Source organism: Pleurodeles waltl, chromosome 7 (genome assembly GCF_031143425.1).
Source record: "Pleurodeles waltl isolate 20211129_DDA chromosome 7, aPleWal1.hap1.20221129, whole genome shotgun sequence".
NCBI classification, from domain to species: Eukaryota; Metazoa; Chordata; class Amphibia; order Caudata; family Salamandridae; genus Pleurodeles; species Pleurodeles waltl.
In genome coordinates, this window is record NC_090446.1 from 535,415,428 (window position 1) to 535,439,319 (window position 23,892).

Consider the following 23,892-nt stretch of genomic DNA (forward strand, 5'->3'; position numbering starts at 1 on the left):
ATATCCATTGGGACAAATCCACAGGTTCTATAACTTTTCTGCACAAATGTTGGGCAGGTGAGCATTTAGCTGGCTCCTAACACCTAGGGGAGCATTCCTAACCTTATGTATGACTTGAACAACATTTTCTTTCAGCAAGATTTCATGTTTGAAACCTTCAACTGAGCCATCAGTCATCAAATAGAGATTTATGCTTGTTTAACAACTCATTGATAGGGGACTGTGTTGTGACCGGTGTGATAGTTTCAACCAATGAGATAGAACATTCAGTACCTGGCTGAAGAACTATACCAAATGCATCCTGGTCTCTCCGACCCAATATGTTGTACCCTTTCATAGCAACATATATGTTAGTAGACATTACTTTATTTTGAAAAGTAATAGAGGCCATAAAATAGCCCAGCAGATCAATACTATGCCCATCAAATGCTACAGTACATATATAAGGAAGAAGTAAAGGAACTGAACTCCATTCTGATAGATATAATTTGTCCATGATGATGATGGTTGGCGTTGGACTTTTTTGCTTATGCAGGGTCATCCCCAATCTTTTTGCCTCCTGCCTCCTATTTTTTCTGACCTGTTGCTGTTGGCTTTTGAACTCTGAGCACTTTACCACTGCCAACCAGTGCTAAAGTGCATATGATCTCTGTGGAAATTGTATGTAATTGGTTTATCCATGATTGGCATATTTGATTTACTAGTAAGTCCCTAGTAAAGTGCACTAGAGGTGCCGGGCCTGTAAATCAAATGCTACTAGTGGGCCTGCAGCACTGGTTGTGCCACCCACATAAGTAGCTCTGTAATCATGTCTCCGACCTGCCATTGCAGTGTCTGTGTGTGCAGTTTTAACTGTAAATTCGACTTGGCAGGTGTACCCACTTGCCAGGCCTAAACCTTCCCTTTTCTTACATGTAAGGCGACCCTAAGGTTGGCCCTAGGTAGCCCCAGGGGCAGGGTGCAGTGTATGGTTAAGGTAGGACATATAGTAATGTGTTTTATATGTCCTGACAGTGAAATATTGCTAAATTCATTTTTTCTCTGTTGCAAGGCCTGTCCCTCTCATAGGTTAACATGGGGGCTACCTTTAAATTTGATTAAAGTGTAGATTCCCTTTGGGAGCGGATGAACATGTGGAGTTTGGGGTCTCTGAGCTCACAATTTAAAAGTACATCTTTTAGTAAAGTTGATTTGTGCATTTGAAAATGCCATTTTTAGAAATTGAGCATTTTCTTGCTTATACCATTTCTGTGACTCTGCCTGTTTGTGGATTCCCTGTCTGGGTCAGTTTGACAGTTGGGCTGGTTCCACCTCACACTAGACAGTGACACAAAAGGAGCTGGGGTGTAGTCTGCATTTCCTGATGAGCCATCTGTGGTAGGAGGGAGGGGAGGAGTGGTCACTTACACCTGAAAGGGCTGTGCCTGTCCTCACACAATGCCGTCTCCGACCCCCTGGTGAGTGTCTGGGGCCTGGCCTGGGAAGGGCAGGATTTCACATTCAAAAGAGACTTTACTTTGAAGTAGGCCTACTTCAAAGGAGAAATTGGGTATAAGAAGGGCACCCAAAACCACAGACTTTATAACACTTCTGGAAACAAGAGGAACCTCTGCCTGGAGAAGAGCTGAAGAGCTGAGGAGAAGTGCTACCCTGCCTGTGACTGTGCTTTGTGGAGCTATCCTGCAGTTGCTGCTTCTGCCAGAGTAAGAGGGCAAAGACTGGACTTTGTGTGCCTCCCATCTTGTGAAGAAATCTCCAAGGGCTTGATTTAGAGCTTGCCTCCTGTTGTTTGAAGTCTCAGGGACAGCAAAGACTTCTCTCTGCCAGCACCTGGAGTCTCTGGAGAGACTCCTGCTTTGGCAAGTGGTGCCCTATCCAGTCCCTGGGCACTTGAAAGGAAAGCTGGTGGAAATCTAAGGAAATCGACTTCAGACGACTTCGGACCGACGCTGCTGCTGAATCCGGTGACGCCGCATGCACCTGACTCCGTGACCTTCGCTGGAACCCGACGATCTTCGCAGGCCCGACGCCGCTGCAGCCCCGCTGAAGTCAAAGACTCCTTGGAAGTTGCCACACCACGTCGTGACAGACGCCGCTCGAAGTGCGTGGATTCAACGTTTCACACAAACAACGCGATCCCCGACTTCGCGCATCGACTTGTTTTCACTCTTCACCAAAGGTACTGTACTTGGGGGTCTACGCGACTCCGTGTCCGGCGCCGCTTGTCAGATTTTTGTCGTTTTGGTCTTGTTTTGTTTAGGTAAATATTTCCTATTTTTCTAAACTGGTGTTGTGTCATTTTGTAGTGTTTTCATTCAGTTACTGTGTGTGTTGGTAAAAAAACTTTACACCTAGCCCTCTGAAGTTAAACCTACTGCTCTGCCAAGCTACCAAGAGGGTAAGCAGGGGTTAGTTGAGGGTGATTCTCTTTTACCCTGACTAGAGTGAGGGTCCTTGCTTGAACAGGGGTTAACCTGACTGTCAACCAAAGACCCCATTTCTAACATTGGTGATCAGCGGTTGGGATTTGGACTTATATTTGTACTTGACATACAGTGATTAAGTGAACACTACTGTTTTGATCTCAGACCACTACGTGACCACATACTACTTGTTTGGTGATATTTCATTTTTCTCTTAAAGACTCCTTTTTGTTCTACTTCCATGATTTTGCTGATCCTTTGACTGATTCTTCTCACTTCATTGGGAACTTGTTTTCTGCCGTTGGAACTTTGCACTTGTTGCCATTATGTCTCAATCTGGAGATGCAACAGCTGGAGCTGTGTTTGAATTAGGGAAACTGAAGAGGTACTCAGTTGCTCAATTGAAACAGTTCTGTGAAGATCCTGCCTGTCCTGTTAAGAGCTCCGCCAGGAAGGGGGAGCTGCAAGAGGCACTGAGGGCCTGGGTGTCAGTCAAGGAAGCTGCGGGCACACAGAAGATATGGATGGGGAAGTGCAGAGTCTACACAGTGGTGTAGTAGAGGTACCTGTTAAACCTGGGGGGAGGGTCTCCAGGAGTGGTAGCAGTAGGTCCTCTAAGGGTCTGACTCCTAAAGATGTGCAGGACAAACAGGCAGAAAGGGCTCGCCGGTTGGAGGCAGAGAAATTGAGGATGCAAAGGGAGTTCGACGAGTGGAAAAGAGACTTAGAGATAAAAAGGATGATTTTGGCTTATGAGCTAAAACTGGAAGAGCTGGCAGTCAGGAGGGCTGAGTCCAGCTGGAATGGTGGCAGCAACAATTTCATATCCAGTGCTGCTGAAGAAGTGCACATGCCCAGAGATGTGGTGCCCTACTTGAAGAGGGAGTTAACACACGCCAAAATCAGGAGGTTCAGGGGTATGAGGTAGCTCCAGTGATGCACAGGGTCCCTAAGGTGGATTGGGGAACTGGCATGGAGAGTCATATTCCTACTGGCGTGAGGGACACTCTACTGACTCTAAGGGAGAGTGGCAGAGAGAGGGGTTCCCCCCAGGTTGAATTCCTGGTTATGGAGTGTGAAGACATCCCAGAAGAGTGTGGGTTGAGTGTCAGGGACAGTCAGGTACTGTCTCACCAGTCTCCGGAGGGTGAATTGGGGTGCCTTTTCAAAGCAGAGTCACTGGATGGTTGGGCGAAGGGTACTTTGGTTAATTCATGCGAGGGGCTGAGTGATGTAATTGCTGGAGAGCATATGTCTAGTCCTTATTTTCCAGAGCTACGCCAACACCAGGTGGAGTGTGAGTTCTGTGACCCCAGGGAGCTTACAATGGAGGCAGACTTCTGGGTGAGTACCAGAGAGTCTAAAGAGGCATTTGGGGGTGATCCTGAGAGGAGTGGTCTAGGTATTTCCCAGCCAGGTGAGGTAGGGAAGGATTGTAGTGTCCCAGGTAGGTCCCAGTGTAGTGGGATGGGTGAGGGACCCCATTTCCAGTCTCAGAGGAGAGGGAATGGGGATGGGTTGAGGCCCAAGGTGCCTGGGATCTGGTCCCAGGTCCTGGAGGGTTCCCTGAGGGAACTCCAGGAGGGAAGCCTAGCCTGTACCGTAGGGCCATCTGTTGAGGGAGACCACACAGTGTCAGGAGAACTGGGGGGGGGGGTGGCTGTAGCCAGCGTCCCACCAGTTCTGGTGTCTGGCAGTACCACTCCTAGTGAGGGGGTGCAGAAGTCCAGACAGAGGGTTGTGAGGGGGTTGTGGACCCCAGTGGAGAACCTGAAGGGTCAGGGGTTAGCTCTGAGAGCAGAGCCCCCCAGGAATGACCATTTCTGGGTTGGGGGGAATCCAGACTCTGTCAGATGGGCAGAGGTCAGGAGACCTGTGCCAGCCAGACTCTTGTGTGGCCCTTGGGGACGGTGTGTCCCTTAAAGGGGGTAAGTGTGCCCCCCTAGAAGTCCTTGTGTGCCAGGCAATGGTTCAACCGCAGGGTGGTGACTCTGGGTTGGATGACCAGGTTGAGAGGGTAAACTCTGACCTGGTGGGGGGTTGGTATGCCCCCAGAAAGTCCTGGGTTGCCAGGCGGTGGTCCAGTCTGTGGGTACAGAACCTGGACTGGAGGATCAGGTCCAGGGTGTCCCCCCCCCTGACCTGGAGGAAGGGGCTACTGCTAATAGTGCCCCTACCATGTTGTCTTCTGGGGAGGCCGCTACTTGTTTGGGGTGCAGGACCCCAGAAGGGAGGGCAGGGGGAGGGAAGCCTCACCCCTGGCCCTGGTCCAACCTGAAGGTACAGACCCCAGGTTGGAGGACCAGTTGCAGGTTTACATCCCTGTACTGGTGGAAGAATTGTGCAGGACTGCTTCTACAAGCACCCTGACAATTTAGGACTCTGGGGGTGCCGCTCCTGCAGGGAGGGTACAGAGCCCCGGAGGGGAGGACCAGGGTCATGTTGTCATCCCTGACCTGGTGGAAGAGAAAGTGGTCAAAGGGTGCCAGGCACCTGGGTCTACCGCCCCCACTCTCTGCAGTCACACTGGTTGGAGAGGCCTGAGGTCGGGCTCTCATCCCTGACAGTTGTCCGGGGCCACTATGGCATGCTGTCCTGGTGGACACAGTTGCCCCTGGGGTGGACGAGAGTCACACCCCGGGGGTGGAGTGGGTAACACCACTGTGTTGGCCCTGGTGGTGCTATCTACCCATTGGGATACATCTGTGAGCAAAGTAAAGTTAGGTGCTGCACAGATGGTATCTGCAGATGTGGAGAAGGGTTCCCCGTGGGTTAGCTTAGTGGGCCCTGAGAGTATGGACAGAGGGATCCGACTGGAGTCAGGAAGGCATAAAACTGGAACATGCCCCAGCTGTTGTGGGCCTGACCATTAACTTTATCCTTCCAATGTCTACATCACAAACAGGATCACCTCCTTCAGACGAACTTTGACTCGTCTCAACCATTTTGATGGAGAGTACAACTCTACTATCCAATTCTTTGCCCCTCTAAATTTTCCCCATCCTTAACCAGTGCTATTTTCTGTGCACTTCTACACACCCTCGCAAAATGCCTCAATTTCCCACATTTTAAACAGGTCTTGTTTATCGTGGGGCAGCTTTTGGAATTTGCAAAACGCATGCTCGAACTACATTTGAAACATGTATTGGTGTTGGTTCATGTCTTTTCTTGATATCATTTGAGGTGCTGTGAGTAGGTTTAAACTTTGATAACACAGCATTAACTTTCTCTGTAGCAACCTGTTCTTTTCCCTTGTTTAGTTTCTTGGATCCGTGGATAGGTCTTTCAATGCCCCTAGCTATTGCTAAGGTCTTGTTCAAGCTGGGATTACGACAACACAATAGTTTTTCTTGAATGCTCATGCCGTGGCAATTAACTCCAATTTGATCACTGAAATAGTTGCCTAAACCCATATCAAACTCACAAGAAGAGGCCAGAGCTCTAAATTCTGCAAGAAAAACATCAATGTACTCAAATTGAGATTGTTTTATAGTAAATAACTTGTGCTGTTCTACTGTGATTCTGGTATCATCTTTGAAGTGACGCTCAAGCCTTTTGACAGCTTCAGCATAGACATCCCATTCCATCTCAAGAAGTGGTACAGCTGTATTTATATGATCAAATATGAGTTACCCTTCCGTACCCAGACAGTTGTATATTAAAGCGAATTTCCTTCTTGCATTAAACTCGTCACCGTCATTAGCTATTAAATAACTTTCTAAATTCTTGTACCAATCTTTCCATTTAGATTTTTTGACTCCTGATTCAGCCATAAAGGTTGGGCTTATGTTAGCATTTTGCATTCTGTGTTACTCGAAATAAGCTTGACTCGAACACCACTAACAGGTGCAATGGCACAGTACAGCTAAGCACACGGTTACTGGCACGGACTTATTGGATGTGCTGGTGCTGAAATATAGCGTGCCTGTTGGTGAGATATAAAGGCAGGCTGTACATTGTCAGCAAGCGTGAAACTTTGAAAGTGTGCCTGTCGCTGAGACACACTGAAGCATAGCTGTAAGAATGTTTGTCTCTGAACTTTATTATAACAGCTGGGAAAGGCACCTGGAATTCATGCCAGTCGCTAAAGGGTCCAGCAGTTAAAAAGCAAAGGTGTGTCAATCGCCAAAATTAATGTATTCCCCAGGGAAGTATCCCCAAAATATGGCTGCTGCACACCCTTGATGTAGATTCTGCAGGACATTGCTCTTGTTGTGAAGTGCATTGGCACAGTCAGTCAGCATGAGCTGCACAAAGGAGATGCAAGGACAAGCTCCTCAATGGAAATGTGGTGAGAATGTTCACATGGAGGCTTAGAAGATGCAGTTGAGCAGTTAAATTAGAGAGTAATCTTCATTAAATAGCAACCAAATGGCAACCAAAATACACTGCAAATACAGTCATATAGCGATTGTAATCCAACATACGCTGCACAATCAAGAAGTATAACGCTGGGCTGAACATGAAAAGTGCGACGTGTTTCTCACCTGAAAACAAATAGCGTCAGTCTGGCCTTGGTGAGAAATAAATGGTTATACAGGTGCTGTCAAAAAGATGGGTTTGCCCTTCGTCACCAAAATATGTTGCAAGGTGCTAACCCTGATGTTTTAATGATATTACTAATGAATATTCATGTGGTTTGATTGTTGGATTTGCATAGAAAATGTAATAACCTAGAGGAAAATAATGCATGCATTTGAGAATGTGACCACGTGAGTGGCCACCATTGTTCATAAAGTGTACTTATTAATGGCTTATTAATGTGAAATGATGAGTTTATGTTTGATTAATTTAGTAATATATCATATTAAGGGTTGTGTATTAGGTATTAGCTTTATTAATTGTAAGCCTTAACTCAGCTGAGGTCTTGGCCTAGCTGCAAGCCCTCATGTCAAGCTGTATTTCTTAGGCGTTTAATAAAATGTCTGCTTAGAGAATGAAATTGTGATTTTCCACTGTGCTGTCTTAATGTGCTCATAGCTGAAAGTCTTTCTCTTGAGGACTGCTTGCTAGAAGATGCTGTTCTTGCTAAATGTAATATTGTAAATGTAATGTGTGTAAGACTGACTTTCCCAGGAGATTACAATGAAGGCACTGACTGGAGTATAAGCTGCAACAATATTGTTACCTGACAAGTCGGATGATGAGAACAGTACGGAAGGAGCCAATCATCAACATGTAAACCGTGTACTAGTAGAAATGTAGATTTGAAGTTTTAGTGTTGTTGGACAAAGTGTGAACATGCGATCCCTTGACCAATAGGTACTTGGGAAGTAGATTTAGGAAATTTAACTTAGCCAGACAGCACAGAGAGAAGACAGTCCATTTGCCCATTTTCTTTCTTGCCGAAAGGCCATTACTTTATTGGGTGTCTTGAGACATGCTTAACTTTTAATGCTTAAAAGACTTTGCCTTTTCTGAACCTTGACGTGGAATCCTGATGCCTTGCTAACCAGACTGATGTCCTGACAACAAAGACTCTGACAGATTGCTGATCTAAACTGAGGATAGTTATATTGACTATGATATTGTCTGCTTTGTCTATTTGATTTTCTTTCACGGTACAAACCGCGCTATTTTGATAGAGCCATAGTTAGATGTTTTACAAATTTGTGTTGACTAAATTGTTTTGCATGAAGCCCTGGTGTTAGTTAGGATCCTCACTAATGAAAGCTAATATATGTAGTAACATTTGATGTACTTTTATTTGCTGAATCTAAATGTATGTAATATCGTTTGCGCAGTTGTTCTTGTTATTACTTTGCACTGTGACTTTAGAATGTGTAGTAGCTCAAGCTTCGATTAGATTGTGATTCTTTCATCCATTCAGTCAGCCAGTGTTGTTTCTGTATGTGTATCATTTGATTTTGAGATTTTTTCACGTCACATTAGCATTGTTAATATAGGGAAATAAATATTCTAACTTTTACATAATGGTGTGTGACAATTACTGACTCCTATTGATTATTAATGTTATTGATTGTTATTGACTATTGATTTGCACATGCTGGATATATGGTGCGAACATCTTAAGTGCAGTCAAAAGGTTCATCAGCCTATTGGCGTCCCCTTGTAAGTTTACTTATTTTGGTTAGAAGCGCCAACAGAGGTACAACGCGAAGAAGCTTTGATTGAACGAAAGGGAATTTAATCTCACGTACACAACAGCACATGGCCACGCCTAACATCCGAACTGCTCTCACAGTGGTATCGACAGAGCCAACGGTCGAGCCCCAGGGTGAACTAGTCTGGTTCGAAAGGTAAGATGACATTTATTTTTGCTCAAATTTACATACAAATACAGGGAGGAGGCAAATCATTTTCCTGCCTTCATTCATGTATAAAAAAAGAAAAAATGGAAATGATTCTTTTGAGATGATATCCATGCTCTTGTTAAGCCTGAAAGGACTATGGTTTGTAGTGTTGGACTAGCCTTTCGGGCAGCCTGGCACTGCTAAGTGTGCCAGCTTCAAATGATCAGTGCGTGGGCGTCAGTGCCTACAGAACCAAAACAACTGCCCATACACTGGCCCTTTCAAGTTGGCCCGTCTGGCATTACCAGAGTGACTGAAAGGCCAGTCAAGTACTGATGGTTTGTAGAAAGGCAGGACGCAAAGTTTATTCATCCATTTGTTTTCCCAGTTTTTCATTTATTTTCCTTCTGCTTCTGTCACGGACCATTGTAGCATCAATTATGTGCCGGAATAACGTTTCACCCTCAAAAACAGGCTCTGCATATTGCCGGAAAATTTGCTGGAAATGTCAGCTATCTTGCACTGCTGTTTAGAGCTCAAGTTCTCTGATCTTGTAATATGTCACTGTTCACATAAGCATGAATCGTTCGCAGTGCTTGGTTATCTTTCTATTTAAACTTATTACATTTTAATTAATTGGAAATAATTGTTTAGCAAATAAAAACGTGTTAATTGTTATAGTTTAGAATGAAAGATACTCAATGTAGTGCAAAAAAATAAAAATAATTCACAATGGCACATTTCTTGAAACAATAAATAGATGTGGTTAAATGAAAAAAAAAATAACATATGATAACAGGCTAAAAAAATAAATAAGTACAGAAGTATAAAAAACATAAAGCCCATGACACTGGGATCATGTATTGCTCTGATGCAACAATCCGTAGTGAAATTCAATAGAGGTGATTAACTATCCGTTTTTCTCCTATGATTAGTTCCTGCCCCTAATTTTGTTTTTCATATTTTAAAAGCCCAATGGCCTACGAGAAGCTAATCTCTCCATGTGGACCATCTCAAAGGACACATGGAAATACAGAGCAAAAAGTGGTGTGGAACGACCTACACTTGAGCTCCTATAAGGTGACACTGAGAATGTGGAAATATTCAAGCATTTTGAGCTATATTTAGGATTATGGGTTCTATCTACAGTCTATTATACTGTAGAACAATATTTGAGCAGGGTTCTGCTTGCGCCTAAACCTGGGCAAATAATGAGCCAAATGTGAGTTTTTATACCTACCCATAAGTAGTTTTGTGTGCCTATGGAGCAATATACAAGGATAATCATCCATACAACAACGAATAGGACTGTCCTTCACAATCTAGGCTATGATTGTATAACTCTGGCAATATGTGTGTGTGAGGAGCTATGCCAGAGGGTTGTACATGATTTTACAGAAAAACAATTGTATGAAAACTATTACTGAAAAACCATATCACCTACACTATTTTGATGGAAATTTGCAGAAAGAGTATCGTTTATCATTTCATATAAACCGATTCATATAATTTATCTTTCGAGAATAGCATGGGTATTATTAAGGCCTAAATGCAAATGACTGCAGGTCTTACTTTTAGAAACAGTTTTGTCAGAAGCATTTATTTCAGTGCTCTACTTCAGGGGCGTTATTTCAGTTTTGTGTCAGTTACATTGTCATATGCTTTTAATTTGGTGGACTCTCACCACCACTAAATAAAATCCATCCCTGTCTCCTAAAACCTTCACCACACCTAAACTCATTCCTGACCCCTAAACTACACCTGCCAATAGACTCTAAAAAGCCCTTCCTACACCTAAACTCCACACCCTCCCTGACCCTAACATTTCCTCACTACACCTAAATTACAACCATTCATGCCCTCTTAATTCCACCAACCCCTGAACCCTAAAATCTCTTTTATCCTAAACTGTACCATTCTTTGAACCCAAAAAACAGCCCCTCACCACCCCTAAACTTCACCTATTTCTGAGCTGTCAAAACCCATTTCTATGCTTAAACCCTACCCATCCCTGAACCCCTAAAATCTCTCACCAACCATAACTTCACTCACCTCTGAATTCTAAAAAAACCTTCACCAACTCTAACCACACTTACCTGTTCTCAACTACCCCTCACTGCCCCTAAACGCCACTCAAGTTTAATGTAATTGTGGATATTTCCTTAAAATGAACTTTCCTTTAAAATATTTTCTACAATTTTTATTTATTTTTATTTTTTAACTGCTTTTCTTTAAATATGGTTTTTCATGAGTTTGTTTTCCTCCAATCTGGCTTCTCAGTTTTCACTTTTCCATTCATTCACATATACCAATACCAGAGTATGTGGGATTTTACTTGCACATGTGTGCTATACTCAGTAATTGAGATGGCCCTATGAGTGGGGTCCCTGTGGCCTTTAAAACCTACTTTCAAAGTTGATTTTGGCACTGGGAAATAGGGACCCTGGGGCCTACAAAGAATCGGGGTGGATGGATGTGCAGCCCCCTCCCTTATTTTACGTCAATCAGCACCAGGGGATGGGCTGCCCAGGGCCCCATCTGCTTGAGTGGTAGGTCGCACTGCATCCTCGTTATTTTAAGACTTGGCCCCAGGGAAAGGGGTCCCCAGGGCCCAAATCTGCCCAGGAACCCCCCCCCCCTACTCATGCCCTCTCCATAAAATATTATTCATGCAGGGAAAAGTGCATCAGCTACTCAAAGAGAGGTTCCCAGTGCCAGTAATACTGTACACTAACTCGGACCACAGGGTGTATTCCTCAAAAAGCCAGGTCGAAAAGCCAGATCTTCACTCCTTTTCTAAAAAGGTTTTCAGATATAATCCCACACAAATGCATGGGGAGGTGGTTCCAAGCATTAGATACAAGATAACTTATTGATGGTCCACCCACTTCCGTGGCTAATCTTTAGAAACCTGCCTCAGATGAGTGCAACAGTTTATTTGGTAAGTAATATTGGAATATCGCAGAGAGATAGTGAAGGTCGGAGTCATAGTAGGCTCCATGAGCCATGATCAGAGCCTTAAATTGAATTCTATTTTTAAAAGGCAGTAAGTGGAGTATCTTCAGATGAGAAGATATAGGCCCTCTTTACGACATCGGCGGTCTTTCAAAAAGACCGCCGAAGCCGCAGGAGCCAACATACCGTCAGTGCTGGTGGGATGGCTGGCCCCCTATTATGATTTTTCTGCTGGGTCAGTGGAGGGAAACAGTGTTTCTGTCCTCTGGCCCAGCAGAAAAGTCACATCAACATTGAAGCAGGCTCATAATAGAGCCGGCAGCAATGTTGAGGTGCAGCGGGTGCAGCAGCACCTGTCGCACATTTCACTGCTTGGAATTCGGGCAGTGAAATGCGCGATGGGGCTGTGCCTGGGGGGCCCTGCACTGCCCATGCCAAGTGCATGGGCAGTGCAGGGGCCCCCAGGAGCACCCCGAGTCCCCCTTAACACCAGCCTTTCCATGGTGGTGTTTACCGCCATGGACATGCTGGCGGTTGGGGATTATGACTGCCTGGCGGTATAGTGGAGGAGCCAGCGGTACGGCCATGTCTAATGTGCCACGGTCATAATACACTGGTGGAACACTGCCAGCCTGTTGGCGGCATTACCACCAGTGTTCTGCCGGCCGCCTGGGTCGTAATGAGGCCCATAGACTCCTATTGAGGTAGATTTTGGAGAAGTTGCTGATGCATTTTGCACAAGTTGCAGTCACTGAAGCAGGTAGTCTGGAAGATCTAGATGCAGAATACTCGCATAATCAATGTGCAATGTGAATCACCACTTTTTGAGCCTGGGTAGGGAGCAGTAGCAGTAGACCAAAGCATGAGCTGACAGCTTCTGAGATTTTAGCATGCATAGATAGATTTGAGGTAATCCTGTCCCCCAAATTAAGGACTAAGGTAATCAGGAGGGTGTTAGCACACTCTGGCCGGCAACCCGAGCCCCAGTTCCAAGGAGGGGACCCGAATAGCAGGACCTCTGTTTTTCCTGTGTTGCATTGGAGACTGCTGCCCCAAATCCATTTAAAAACAGCTGCCAAGCAATCCTTAAATGCTACTTGGGCATTTGGGGAATCTTCTCCGTGGAAAGAAAGGGTTCAGTCTCATCAGCATATGATACAATCCTAACTTCAAAAGATTTGACTAAGAGGGCTAGGAGAGCCATGTACACTTTGAAGAGTGTGGGGCTCAAAGCTCAGGCTTGGCGCATACCAAATTTGAATGTTTTTAAATTTGACAAATGGAGTGCCATCTAAACTACTTGACTGCGATTCTTCAATAAAGGTGTGAGGCACCATGCCAAAGGTCACCAACAAGTCCAACAGGACTAAGATGGCCTTTTTACCCAGCATCTAGTGCCAGTTTGAGTCCACTACTTCCCCCAGTACTGTCTCTATGCTATGGTAAGGTTTAAAACTGGATTGTGCCACATGCAATACAGAGTGCTGGCCAAGGGAGCTAGAAAGCTGAGAGTTGATTCGTTTTTAAGCACCTTGCTGTAATGGGAAGCAGAGAGGTAGGCACAAAATTGGCCAGCTGTGTTCGATCTGCAGATTTTTTCACCAGAGGAATCAGCCTAATCTCCTTCCAACACTGCAGAAACGTGGCAGATTGTGTCGATAGTTTGAGCAAGTCCTTAAAAGTGGGTTTGGTTGACTTGATAAGAGCCACAAAGATCTACTGGGGGACAGAAATCGTCTGGTGAGTCTGGTTTACAAGTCAGAATAGCTTGTTTGGATTCTGCCATAGAGATCTGTATAAATTCCCTGAGATTATCCTTAGCTATTCTCCTAATACCCTTTGTTGTAATCTCTTTGTTTCTAGGAGGATTTTGACACAATTCTAATAATCTTGTCCTTGAAACATTCCATAGATCTTGGCATAGTGCAGCTAATGCAGTAATAGATTGAGCAAAAAATAGTGGTTGGAGAAAGTGCCCGGCCGCAGTAAAGTTTTCACGAGAATTCTTTCCAGCTGAGAAAATGCTTTCTGAAAAACAGGAGGCCAAAGCCTTATTAATCTGTGGTATTGCATCAATTTCTGCCTATAATTCTCCTTATCCTCCAAAGGGTATCTACGCTTCCAGCACCTTTTTTGGTTTTTACAGTGTTTACTGATAAATGCCACTTCAGGGGTGAACCACAGGACAGACAGAGAACATCTCAAATGGTCACAGACCTTTTTTGGGGGCACTTTTTTTGCCATATCTATAAAACACCAGTTGTTGGCTAGAGTGTTTATCTCAATATCCCTAATCAGTGTCGGCAAAGTAATCACCAAGAGAGATTCCACTGCAGGGCTTTAGCCTTTGCCCAGCCCCAGTAATAACTGGGAAGGAACAAGCTGGAGTCTGAGTGCCAGTTTCAAAATGGCTGTGCACTTGTTTCATGTCATGTCATTTCGAACTATACTTTTAACTCAATGTGCATCTTTCCATTGTTTTTTTGCGTGAGATGACTTTTTTCCCGAATTCAGCATACTTACGCTATTTCACATATTCTAAGCAACAACCTCCCTAGCAATCTCTGGCTTCCTCTATTTGTTTCCAGGGGATATATTTAATACCTGCTAGGTAGTGTTGTGTCGCACTGCCATTTAGGGTACCAACCATAGAGATGAAGGCACTCATCCTTGTAAGTAAATATAATTTGAGCTAGCACAGCACACATATCATTAATGCATTTAAGGCTTTTTGTTCAACACATGACCAACATGTAGGCTTTGAAAGAGTACCGAAAATAGTGAAAATCAGTTTGTTGAGTAATACACCGTTGCAGAAGAGCTATCCGTATCGGAGCATAACTTGGTACAAACTGCTTTTGACTATTTTGCTATAGGAAGCAGATACATTTTCTTCTTTTGTCAAATGTGAAATACTGGCCTCTGTTTGACACAAAATTGTTTGTTTGGGACATAATTTCATAAGTAGCAAAATGTTGCAAAAAACTGTTTTCTATTATAAGGGTTTTAATTCATTTGAATTCTTCCAGTCACCCAGGAGGTTCAGTTCAGTTCATAAATCTTTATTCGGTTCAAATCTGACCATAAAAGTACACAGAATAAAAACACCCTTTCAATAAAATATATTAAGAAAACCAAAATAAAAATATATCGCAACAATATTTACATAGATTAAGAGTTTACAATACAAATTACAAAATCGACCCCCAAGCCAGTACAGGCTAAAATACATCAAACAGCACATGAGAATAAATCATGATAAAACAACCGTGAAGAGCCAATTAGACAGCATAAAATGTCTGTAGTTTTACAGCAGCTATAATGAAATTTATAGCAGCGAAGCAAATCTCCCAGGAAGCTGCAGATTGCAGATACCTAAATCCCTTTATATGTGACCCAAAGTGACTGTGCTTGAAAATTGTACAAAATAGACTGAGCCCTGAAGGAAGAACACAGGGTACAGAACAAGATAAAATGAACGCTAGATTGTAACAAGATATTGTCGCATGGGCAACAGGTAAAAAACGTTACTGTTGAGCCGGCAGCGGAAAATGCAACAAGGTGATGCACTGTATTAAACCTTAAACATGTCAAATAAAAACTGTGTTGAGTATTAGTTAGCCAAGATAAATACAAATTCAAACCACACACATTAAAAATCTGCATATAATTCGAAAAGAATCCATATTAAGGAATCTTATAAATCGCTCTTCCTCTTTATGGGACGAAAAGCACCTTTTAACTCTGTCTTTTGTATTGGAACATATTTCATCTGCAGAGTTATAAAGAGTATTCAGACCAAAACTATAAAGATTAGACTTCACAAACCCCAGCCAGGTAATGGCATGGGCATTGTCTAGTCTTAAACAGTCTGCTATTGCATCCTGAGAGAAAACAGCCCTTGGAGTACTCCACAATCTAATCGATAGTAACAAAGAAACCATACTTCGATATCCTCCAAAAACCCCATTCCCAATTCAAGATGGGTAACAAAACTTGCAGTGCATTGTGGCAATGATAGGAGGCGACATAAAAACTTATTCTCAACAACCTGCAGTCTCCTTGACAAGGCACAGCCCCAAACACATACTCCATACACACCCATCAAACGACATTTGCTACTATATAGCTGTAACATCTCCCTAATTGGCTTAGAACCTAGCCAATTGGCAAATATAAATATTGAATCACTGGCTCCCCCCATTTTAACTGTTCTTTGAGCAACCATCTCTCATGAGCCATTCGCCTCAAACAGGATGCCCAGATAGCTGAAAAAGGGTACACTCTTAATTGGAATCCCTCAGATATTAAAACTTTTATTTTCGGTGCTTTTAGGCCCACTAACTAGTACAAATGATTTCTAATGATTAACTTTAAGCTTTAGCGTTATCATAAAGTCATTAAACACATTTAATAGTTTTTGCAAGCTGTTAGCCATTAATACCAATAAAACTGCGTTGTCCGCATATAAAGGAACCAGAACAGCCTGCACACCAGCACAGGGCACATCATAGGTGTACTGACTCCAAAAAGGTGTCTAAAGAGTTGTTGTACAGCAGAAACAAAAAGGGAGCTAGAATACAGTCCTGTCTCACACCTCTAGACACCACAATCGGCCTTGGACAGTGCCCAGCAAGTGTATAACGGACCTTTGTAGATGTATTCGCAAGAAGATGTTTGACTATATCCAGTGATGGTTGATAAACCCTTGCCTGGACCATTCATTCCCAAAGAACCTCCCAATCCACTGGATAGAAAGCACAGGGAAGGTCCATAAAAGCCATGTAAAGGGAACCTCTACTGTCCCCAAACAGGGTCTAAAATCATACTGTAAAGGGAAAAAAAGAAGATGATTCAGCCCATGCCTCTAATTTATCTAAAATTAGCCTCCGTAAGATCTTAGCTGTGGAATCTAGAAATGAAATTGGCCAGCAACAAGAGGGCGAATTATGGTCGCCCCTCTTAAAAATTGGGACTGTAACAGACACCCGCCTTGAATCCATGAGTTTTACCCTGACTATCGCCCTCAAAACAATAGTGACCAGTTGTACCACAAAGTCTATATTATCTTTATAAAGTTCTATTGAGAACCATCCGGATCTGGGGCCTTACTTATGGCTGTGCACTGTGTTGCTTTCGCAACTGGCGCATAGTCAACTAAGTCGGCCAATCATCTGTTACCGCAGCAAGCTGTATCCCAATATCTCTCCCTTGATCCAGGAGAACTGCCTCAGGATTAAAAATAACAGTAAAATGGTCCATCCGTTCTGGATCACTAATATGGCACTCAATATTGTCCCATGGGAAATCTGTAAAAAAGGGCTGATTAACAATGTCCCAGAAAAGGTTATGATCTTTTAGGTTTGCTGCTCTTTCAAGGTCTTTCCAGGTCGTTTGCTCTTTAGTAGGGCTTGCTCGTAAGCCCATGTGGTTCTTCGTATATCCTCCTGATTACAAGGCTTTTGAGTTGTAGCTTTTTTAGGGCTTTGAGCGCAACCGTGCACTCATGGCTAAAACAGGATTTCCCTTGGTGCTCTTTAAGGGGTATATCTGCAACTAAACTGTATGCAACAGTGGTACTCATTTTTTTTAAAGCTCGCCATAAGTTCTTCCGGGGGGCTCTCTGGTGACAAGCAGCAAAAACTATAATTAGCCCTGTCCTTAACTAATCTATTTAAAAGCTCTTTCGGATTAATTTTGTTCCACTTCAAGCAAGCCCCTCTATTTGGGGTATAACTAATGATCAGCCTAGCTTCCTCTTCTGTGCTATGACTTGCATGAAAAATCAGCCATAAATAGATTGGATTATGATCACTATAGGTTAAGGGGAGTACTTCAAAATGTCCCAACTGCGGACTAGATGAGGTGATAAAAGTATAAAATCAATTACACTACCATTACCTCTACCTGTAAAGGTAGGAAGATTCTGGCCTTTTCTATACGATGCTTCTATTAGATTGTAGGACAGGATCAGTTTATTTGTAACTTACCCATGAACAGAATGTGTGACCTGTGACATCAGTGAAGTCTCAAACATGTGCCCCAAAAAAATGTATTTTATAATATTACAATCCCCTGCCCACATAATAGAAATGGGAACTTTCTCTGCTCTGGTAGAACGAAAAAGCCGAAAGGCTCTTTTCTAATTCTTCGACTGCATCTCCAGATTGAGAAGAAAAGTGGTTATAATAAAAATGAATTCGAATCATGTTTAACACAGTGGCCATTTGCAGGTGTAGTATTTGAAAATACGGGGACATTGTTACTACCTTAGTCTTCAGATTACCTTTCACACATAATATAAAAATAACCAGATCACCCTTCCATTTCACAGCCGGTGATGGTTTTGTGGGTGAACAATAAGGTGTATAACCATTTAATGCAACAGAATAAGTAGCCCAGGTCTTCTGGTAACATATTATGCCAAATTTGTAAATATAGTTAACCCAGTCAACATTCACAAGTTTATCCCAGACCCCTGCAATTTTCCATGATAAAAACTGAAGGCCATAATCATTGACCAAAGCCCTCGCACCATTAGTAAAATCTCGATTAGCATTTCAAGTTGTGGAGATGAAAACAGGACAGTTAGAGAAGGTCTCCTTGATATCAGATGAGCACTCCGATTTTAGGATCCACGGCTGCACTGGGTATCAGTCATTATCTGACAGACCTGATAGGGCATCATTGAGGTTGGGATGTACAGACGATGCTGGCCAGACTGACATAAAAGAGGGCCTAGGGAGTTTATGAGGCCCATAAGGCCTGTGCCGACATATTAGAAAATAAGCCTTGTGGTGGGGGATAGAAAAAGCCCATTGATCGTGCCTTTATTTTCCTATTGCGTAAATACACAAAAGTCAAGTTTAATAGTAGAACATGAACACTCTCAGGGACTTTAAAATTTACAACAACACAGTCCCCTTAAATGGATTTTGGCATAGGGCCAACCCAGCTGACTCTACGGGCCATGATATGATCATTGGTTACTCCTGAGTTACGGTTAGCATTCCTGGCACACCAAAACATGGCTTTATTCATCAAACTTTGACAATCCTCATGCCTGCCTGTTTCCATTTACGGACCACCAACAAGAACCAATATATATGAGGTGCTCTCTGCAGGAGATATAAAGAGTCATAAGCCACCTTAGGTTTAGTCGGGGAATTACATTTGGATGAACCATCGAGTTTCCTGACTTGCTTATAGAATCACGTTGCACCCTCGGCAGCGGACCCCCAGAAGAATAACAGACTCATCATTATTAGAAATACTAGTAGGAATAAATTGAGTGGAAGGCACGTATAGCGTGTGCATTTGTCAGGTGAACCACACCATCCCTGGCTTCTAGTGCATCGTCCTTATGAACATGCCCAGGAAGCGAGTTCAAACAGTTTTCCTCAGTTGAATTCTGCAGTTGGGTCTTATCAGTGTTATTTGTTAGCCGGCTAAGCTGGTCCTCAATCTTCCCCAAACAGGTCATAATTTGCTTCAAAGGATCGTTAAACAAACTTCCAATATTGGAACAGAACTCCACCTGTGAGAATACTACTCTCCCCCATCCAGCTGATAATCTCGAACCATCCACTTCCGAACAGGGCTCCTTTCATTATTATGGGTGGCAAGCTTTTGTTTTTTAGATATCGTGACAATCTCGGCTCTTTTCTTTATCCCGTCATTGGCTTTCGGGGTTAATAAGTCACCCTTAGAGTCAGAGATTGGGAGCAATTTGGAGACTCATTGTGAGAGGCTTCACTGACAACCAAAGGGATAAGCAGTACTGTAAGTGGTACTGTTAGTTGGGCTACCCACAATTCTGACAACCCATCTGGTGCACAGCCCCACAGCTCCTGAGTCACATCCTCATTTATGTTTTCATCAGGGACCCAGGGTGGAGACAGAGAAGACAGGGAGAGCCTTATCTCTGCCAACTGGATCTCTTTAGAGATTACTCCTACTGCTCTTTGGCTGAAGCCCTCCAATGTGGTGTTAGAAGTAGATGCCATCTGTGTATTTTTTAGCTTTCCCATACTTCCCTCCCCACAGGAGTACACCGAACACAGAATTGAGGACTTCAAGAGCGATGGCAACCATCCCGTATAAACAGTCAAGGCTAATCAAAAAAGACTCATACTTAAGTTGGCTCCCTGATGACATACTATCCACAGGATCACACGGCTTCCAGAACCTCAAATCCTGCCTATAGTATATATTACAGGACAGGTGCAGAACAAAAAGCGAAGAGGGGTATCCCAGCCTGGCCTCACCCGGCTGCGCACGGATGCAGATGGGCCAGCTCTTGACCCGGACACTTGCCCTGGCGCATCACAAAATAAAATGATGAACAGAGTGTTTAAACTTTTCAAACACTCACAACCAGTCACAGATCTGGGTTTGATCCATCTTTATTTTGCTTCCCACCCCACCCCAGTTCGGATCCAGCTATATGCAAATCAGTCTTGACCCTGCTCCCAGGGGGGACAGTCCAGACCGAACTACCAAGCCAGGTCCTTCCTGGACAGGATTCAAGCATCCTGTGACCAGTTTCAGGGTATCACCCTTCATCAGCCAGGCTAGCTTGAATCCAGTGACTGGGGGTGAGTATTTGAAAAGTTTCAACACTCCGTTCTTCATTTTGTGATATTGACTTTCCCAGGCGCATCCTGCGCATGTCCCACAGCATGGGGCTAGACTGTCCTTTTTAATTCACGTCCCAGTGCATAGCTGCTGCGATGCGGCCTCTGCCACTGTGTGTGGTGCTTGGGGTTGGAGTTCCTCTCCCCCCTACTGGTGGCAGTGACTCCCATGCCGTGGGGCAAGAATGTCCTTTTTAGTGTGCCTCCATGCGCATAGCTGCTGTTATGCGGCCTCAGCCGCCACGTGTGGTGCTGGGGATTGGAGTTTCTCCCCCCTACTGGTGGTAATGACTCCCATGCTGTGGGACAAGAATGTCCTTTTTAGTGCGCCTCCAGGCGTGCAGCTGTTGTCATGCAGCCTCTGCATGTGGTGCTGGGGGTTGGTGTTCCTCTCCTCCCTACTGCTGGCAATGACTCCTGCGCTGCGGGGCAAGAATGTCATTTTTAGTACACCTCCAGGATCGCAGCTGAGGTCATGCCGGGTCCACTGCCACGTGTGGTGCTGGGGATTGGAGTTCCTCTCTCCCTGCTACTGGCAGTGTACTCCAAAAAGATCGTGCGAGACTGGATGAGGTAGACATGAGGAGGAGAGTTGAGGGAGGGTACAGTTAACACTGGCCTGTCTAACGATGTTCCAGGAGCGCAGAGTGACAGGTGACGTGTTGCTCGTCCTACTTAGGATTGCCAGGCTTGACCTTGCCTACCTCAGCTCCTCACTCTCACTGTGTGATTTCAGACAAGTGACTGTATTGTTCTGTGCTACAGCAACCGTCTCTCCTTCTGGCACCAAGTACCTACATAAACACCCCTCTGCCCCTTCACCCAGGAGGTATTATTCCAACTCACTGAATTTCTATTTTTTCGACCACAGAAGAGTTTAAAGGTGAGGCGATCTGCTAGGATTCAAACCTTCGACTTGAAAATTGTACAAGGGCGCGGAAGTAGGTATTTAAACCACTGCATTAGAATGCCAACGCTTGACAAGTTACAAGCTGCTAACCTTAATTCATGTGTACCAAATAGATGACATATTCATCGGCATTACTCTTTTTTTCTGGAATGTAAACTGCTCCCACTTCAGCAATCATTTTTTATCAGAAGTATTTAATAAAATATGGCACTTCTCTAGTAACAAAAAACAATGGATGGAGCCCACTGCTTGGCTTACCAACACACAAATCACCCAGATGTATTGTGGGAAATGAAGTGCATGAAAATACTCACTTTAGTTGAAAGTATTTGCAATATTCGCCGTTGTTGGTGGAGCCTGTTCTGTGTATCTTTTCACACATATTTCAGTACTTGTCCTTTTCAAATAGAAGAGGGGTAGATATTGCCTAACAGCTAGAGCTATTGACTTTGGAAGTGGGGAGCCAGGATTGAGTGCCAGGGTCAACTCAACATTCTGTGGTTCTGGGTAAATCACTTAACCTCACCATGCTTTAAAAAAAACACAAAAATATATTTCGCCATGTGTAATGTAAAATTGTGCCCGTGTAAAGTGCTCCTACGCAGGGTGCTATATAAAACTAAGTAAGTAGAGGTTAACATTTAAATACCATGTGCTGGAAATGCTGCTCACAGTCTTCTCAGGTTCTCAGATTTCTGTACCACTACATGAGCGCAAGTGCATCCTGAAGAGCCCATCAACCCAATAACTCAACAATGAGCCAAACAAAAATCAGAGGGAGCACACTGTCTGGGGTAGCAGTAGAGAAGTTACCCAGATGCACTGTGGTAAATGCAGTGCACGATAACAATCACCTTATTTGAAAGTCTTTGCAATATTCACCATAGTAGGTGCCGCCACGCCTAACCAACTCTAGACGCTTTTTCTGGATATTGACCTTCTTTAGTAGAGAGTAACATATACATTTATTATCATGCACTACATTTATTATAATGCCAGGGCTGCTAAATAACCAGACTGCTTCCTCGTACGCCTCTTTTTTTCCACAATCTACCCTTCCTGTTTCCTTATCCCACCCACTCTTGCAGGCTTTTTTCATCTCTGCTGTCTCCCTTTGGTATTGTTTTACTATTGCTTTCTTCCTCTGCCTCCCTTTTTTGCCTTTCTTTCCTTTCGCTCTGGGTCAAAGTCTAATGATGAAAATAAGTCCAGATGCTCTATTAGGCACTGCCCCCATCCCACGGCAGACTGAGCTCGGGGTCAGCCACTGCGGTGTGGGTGTTGGCCTAACCGAGTGCTCTCCCTCCTGTTCTCATTTCAAGCACTAGCCGCGGCAGTTGTCTCAGTCATTCTGACGAACACTGAGCGCCACACAGGCTTGCGACCAACCATTTCAAGAACTCACCCAGCCTGAGGAAGACCAGCAGCACCCCAAAGTGGCACAGAAGGGACTGGGACATAATCTGGGTTCCCGCCGACGGCCTCCGTCCCCCCTCTCTCTGCCTCTTGGGTGTGTGACAGCTTCCACAACCGAGCTAAAATAGTTGCAAACTTCTTTCCTACGGCTACGGGCATCTCTGTCACAACGGGTAGGTGCTTTAATAAGGTTGGCCAGAATGCTGCTGGACAAGTTTCACTAGGCAGTGCCGAGACCTTGACTCCGCCACTTGCTAAGAGCCCTCCCCCTCTCCTGTAATCCTTCTACGGCATTTGAACCTTGGTGCTTTGCAGTCACTGACAACATGCCATACAAAACACTGTTTATCCAAATATTAGCATAATTTAGGAATCCGAATGAGTGATCAAGCAATCTTTTGTAGAACGATAAGTAACCTTACCTCCATGGCGTAATTCTTTGAATGCATCGAATATCTAAATAAAAATCAGAAGGCATTTTTCACAGGACGTCCTTGTGCCCTGTGTGCGCGCACAGCTGTGTGTGTGTGTATGTGCATGAGTGTGAATGTGTTTGTTTGTGTTGCACATACTTGAGCTGTCTGTCTGTACTTGTATTTGTCCACCTTTATTTATTTACTTGGCCTTTTTCCTAAACACTGATAATCAGAGAGGCAGCAAAGACACATGGGGTCCTAATGCTTCTGATTTTCCATTCATAAAAATAAAGAAAACGGAGATAACAACCCTACAATCACACACCCTACACATTGTAACGTTCTACCCATGTGGACAAGCGCTTCAGTACACCACATAGGAGTATGAAGAGCTTTATAAATAATGTAATACGGTAACAAAAATGTGATACTCGAGAACTAGCAAAAATAACTTCCCAAATTTACACAAAACTTGTAAGTAAGGAAGATCTTTCTCCGCCTTGAACTGTGTTTAGTTTGGTGTTTGATGTAATTGTTTACAACAGTTTTTCGGATATAACCATTTGAATATGGCAGAATCTGATACATTTTACTGCCTGTCTAATGATTTTAGCTCCAGCAGCCATAGCACATTCCAGTGATCCAGCGCTGGGCACTATTTCTGAATCAAATACATTTTTATTCTCTGTTCTGAAGGGTGAGGAGACAATGCATCTAATTATTCAAATTCATTACAGTGTAACTCGATGGTCACAAATTGAACTCCAGACACCAACTATAATTCAAAGGGCTTTATTACTGACTCAAAGTCAAACTTACATGTATGAGTCTCAAACTCATAGTATAAATGTATAGAATAACCAAAGGAGAATCAAAAGTTGC

General features: G+C 43.8%; 1 protein-coding gene across 2 annotated transcripts in view; it reads right to left on the bottom strand.

The window, feature by feature from the left end:
* Positions 1–22,776, bottom strand: part of LOC138304304 (serine protease 27-like) — a 249,567-nt gene extending 226,791 nt beyond the window's left edge. Inside the window, exon 1 of one of the 2 annotated variants that reach the window (XM_069244255.1) lies at positions 22,584–22,774. In XM_069244255.1, the coding sequence (XP_069100356.1) occupies positions 22,584–22,638 (55 nt within the window). In that variant the 5' untranslated portion in view covers positions 22,639–22,774. Of the gene's footprint in view, positions 1–22,583 lie in introns of both variants that reach the window. The other variant, XM_069244256.1, reaches the window with a different exon arrangement.
* Positions 22,777–23,892: the final 1,116 nt, after the last annotated feature.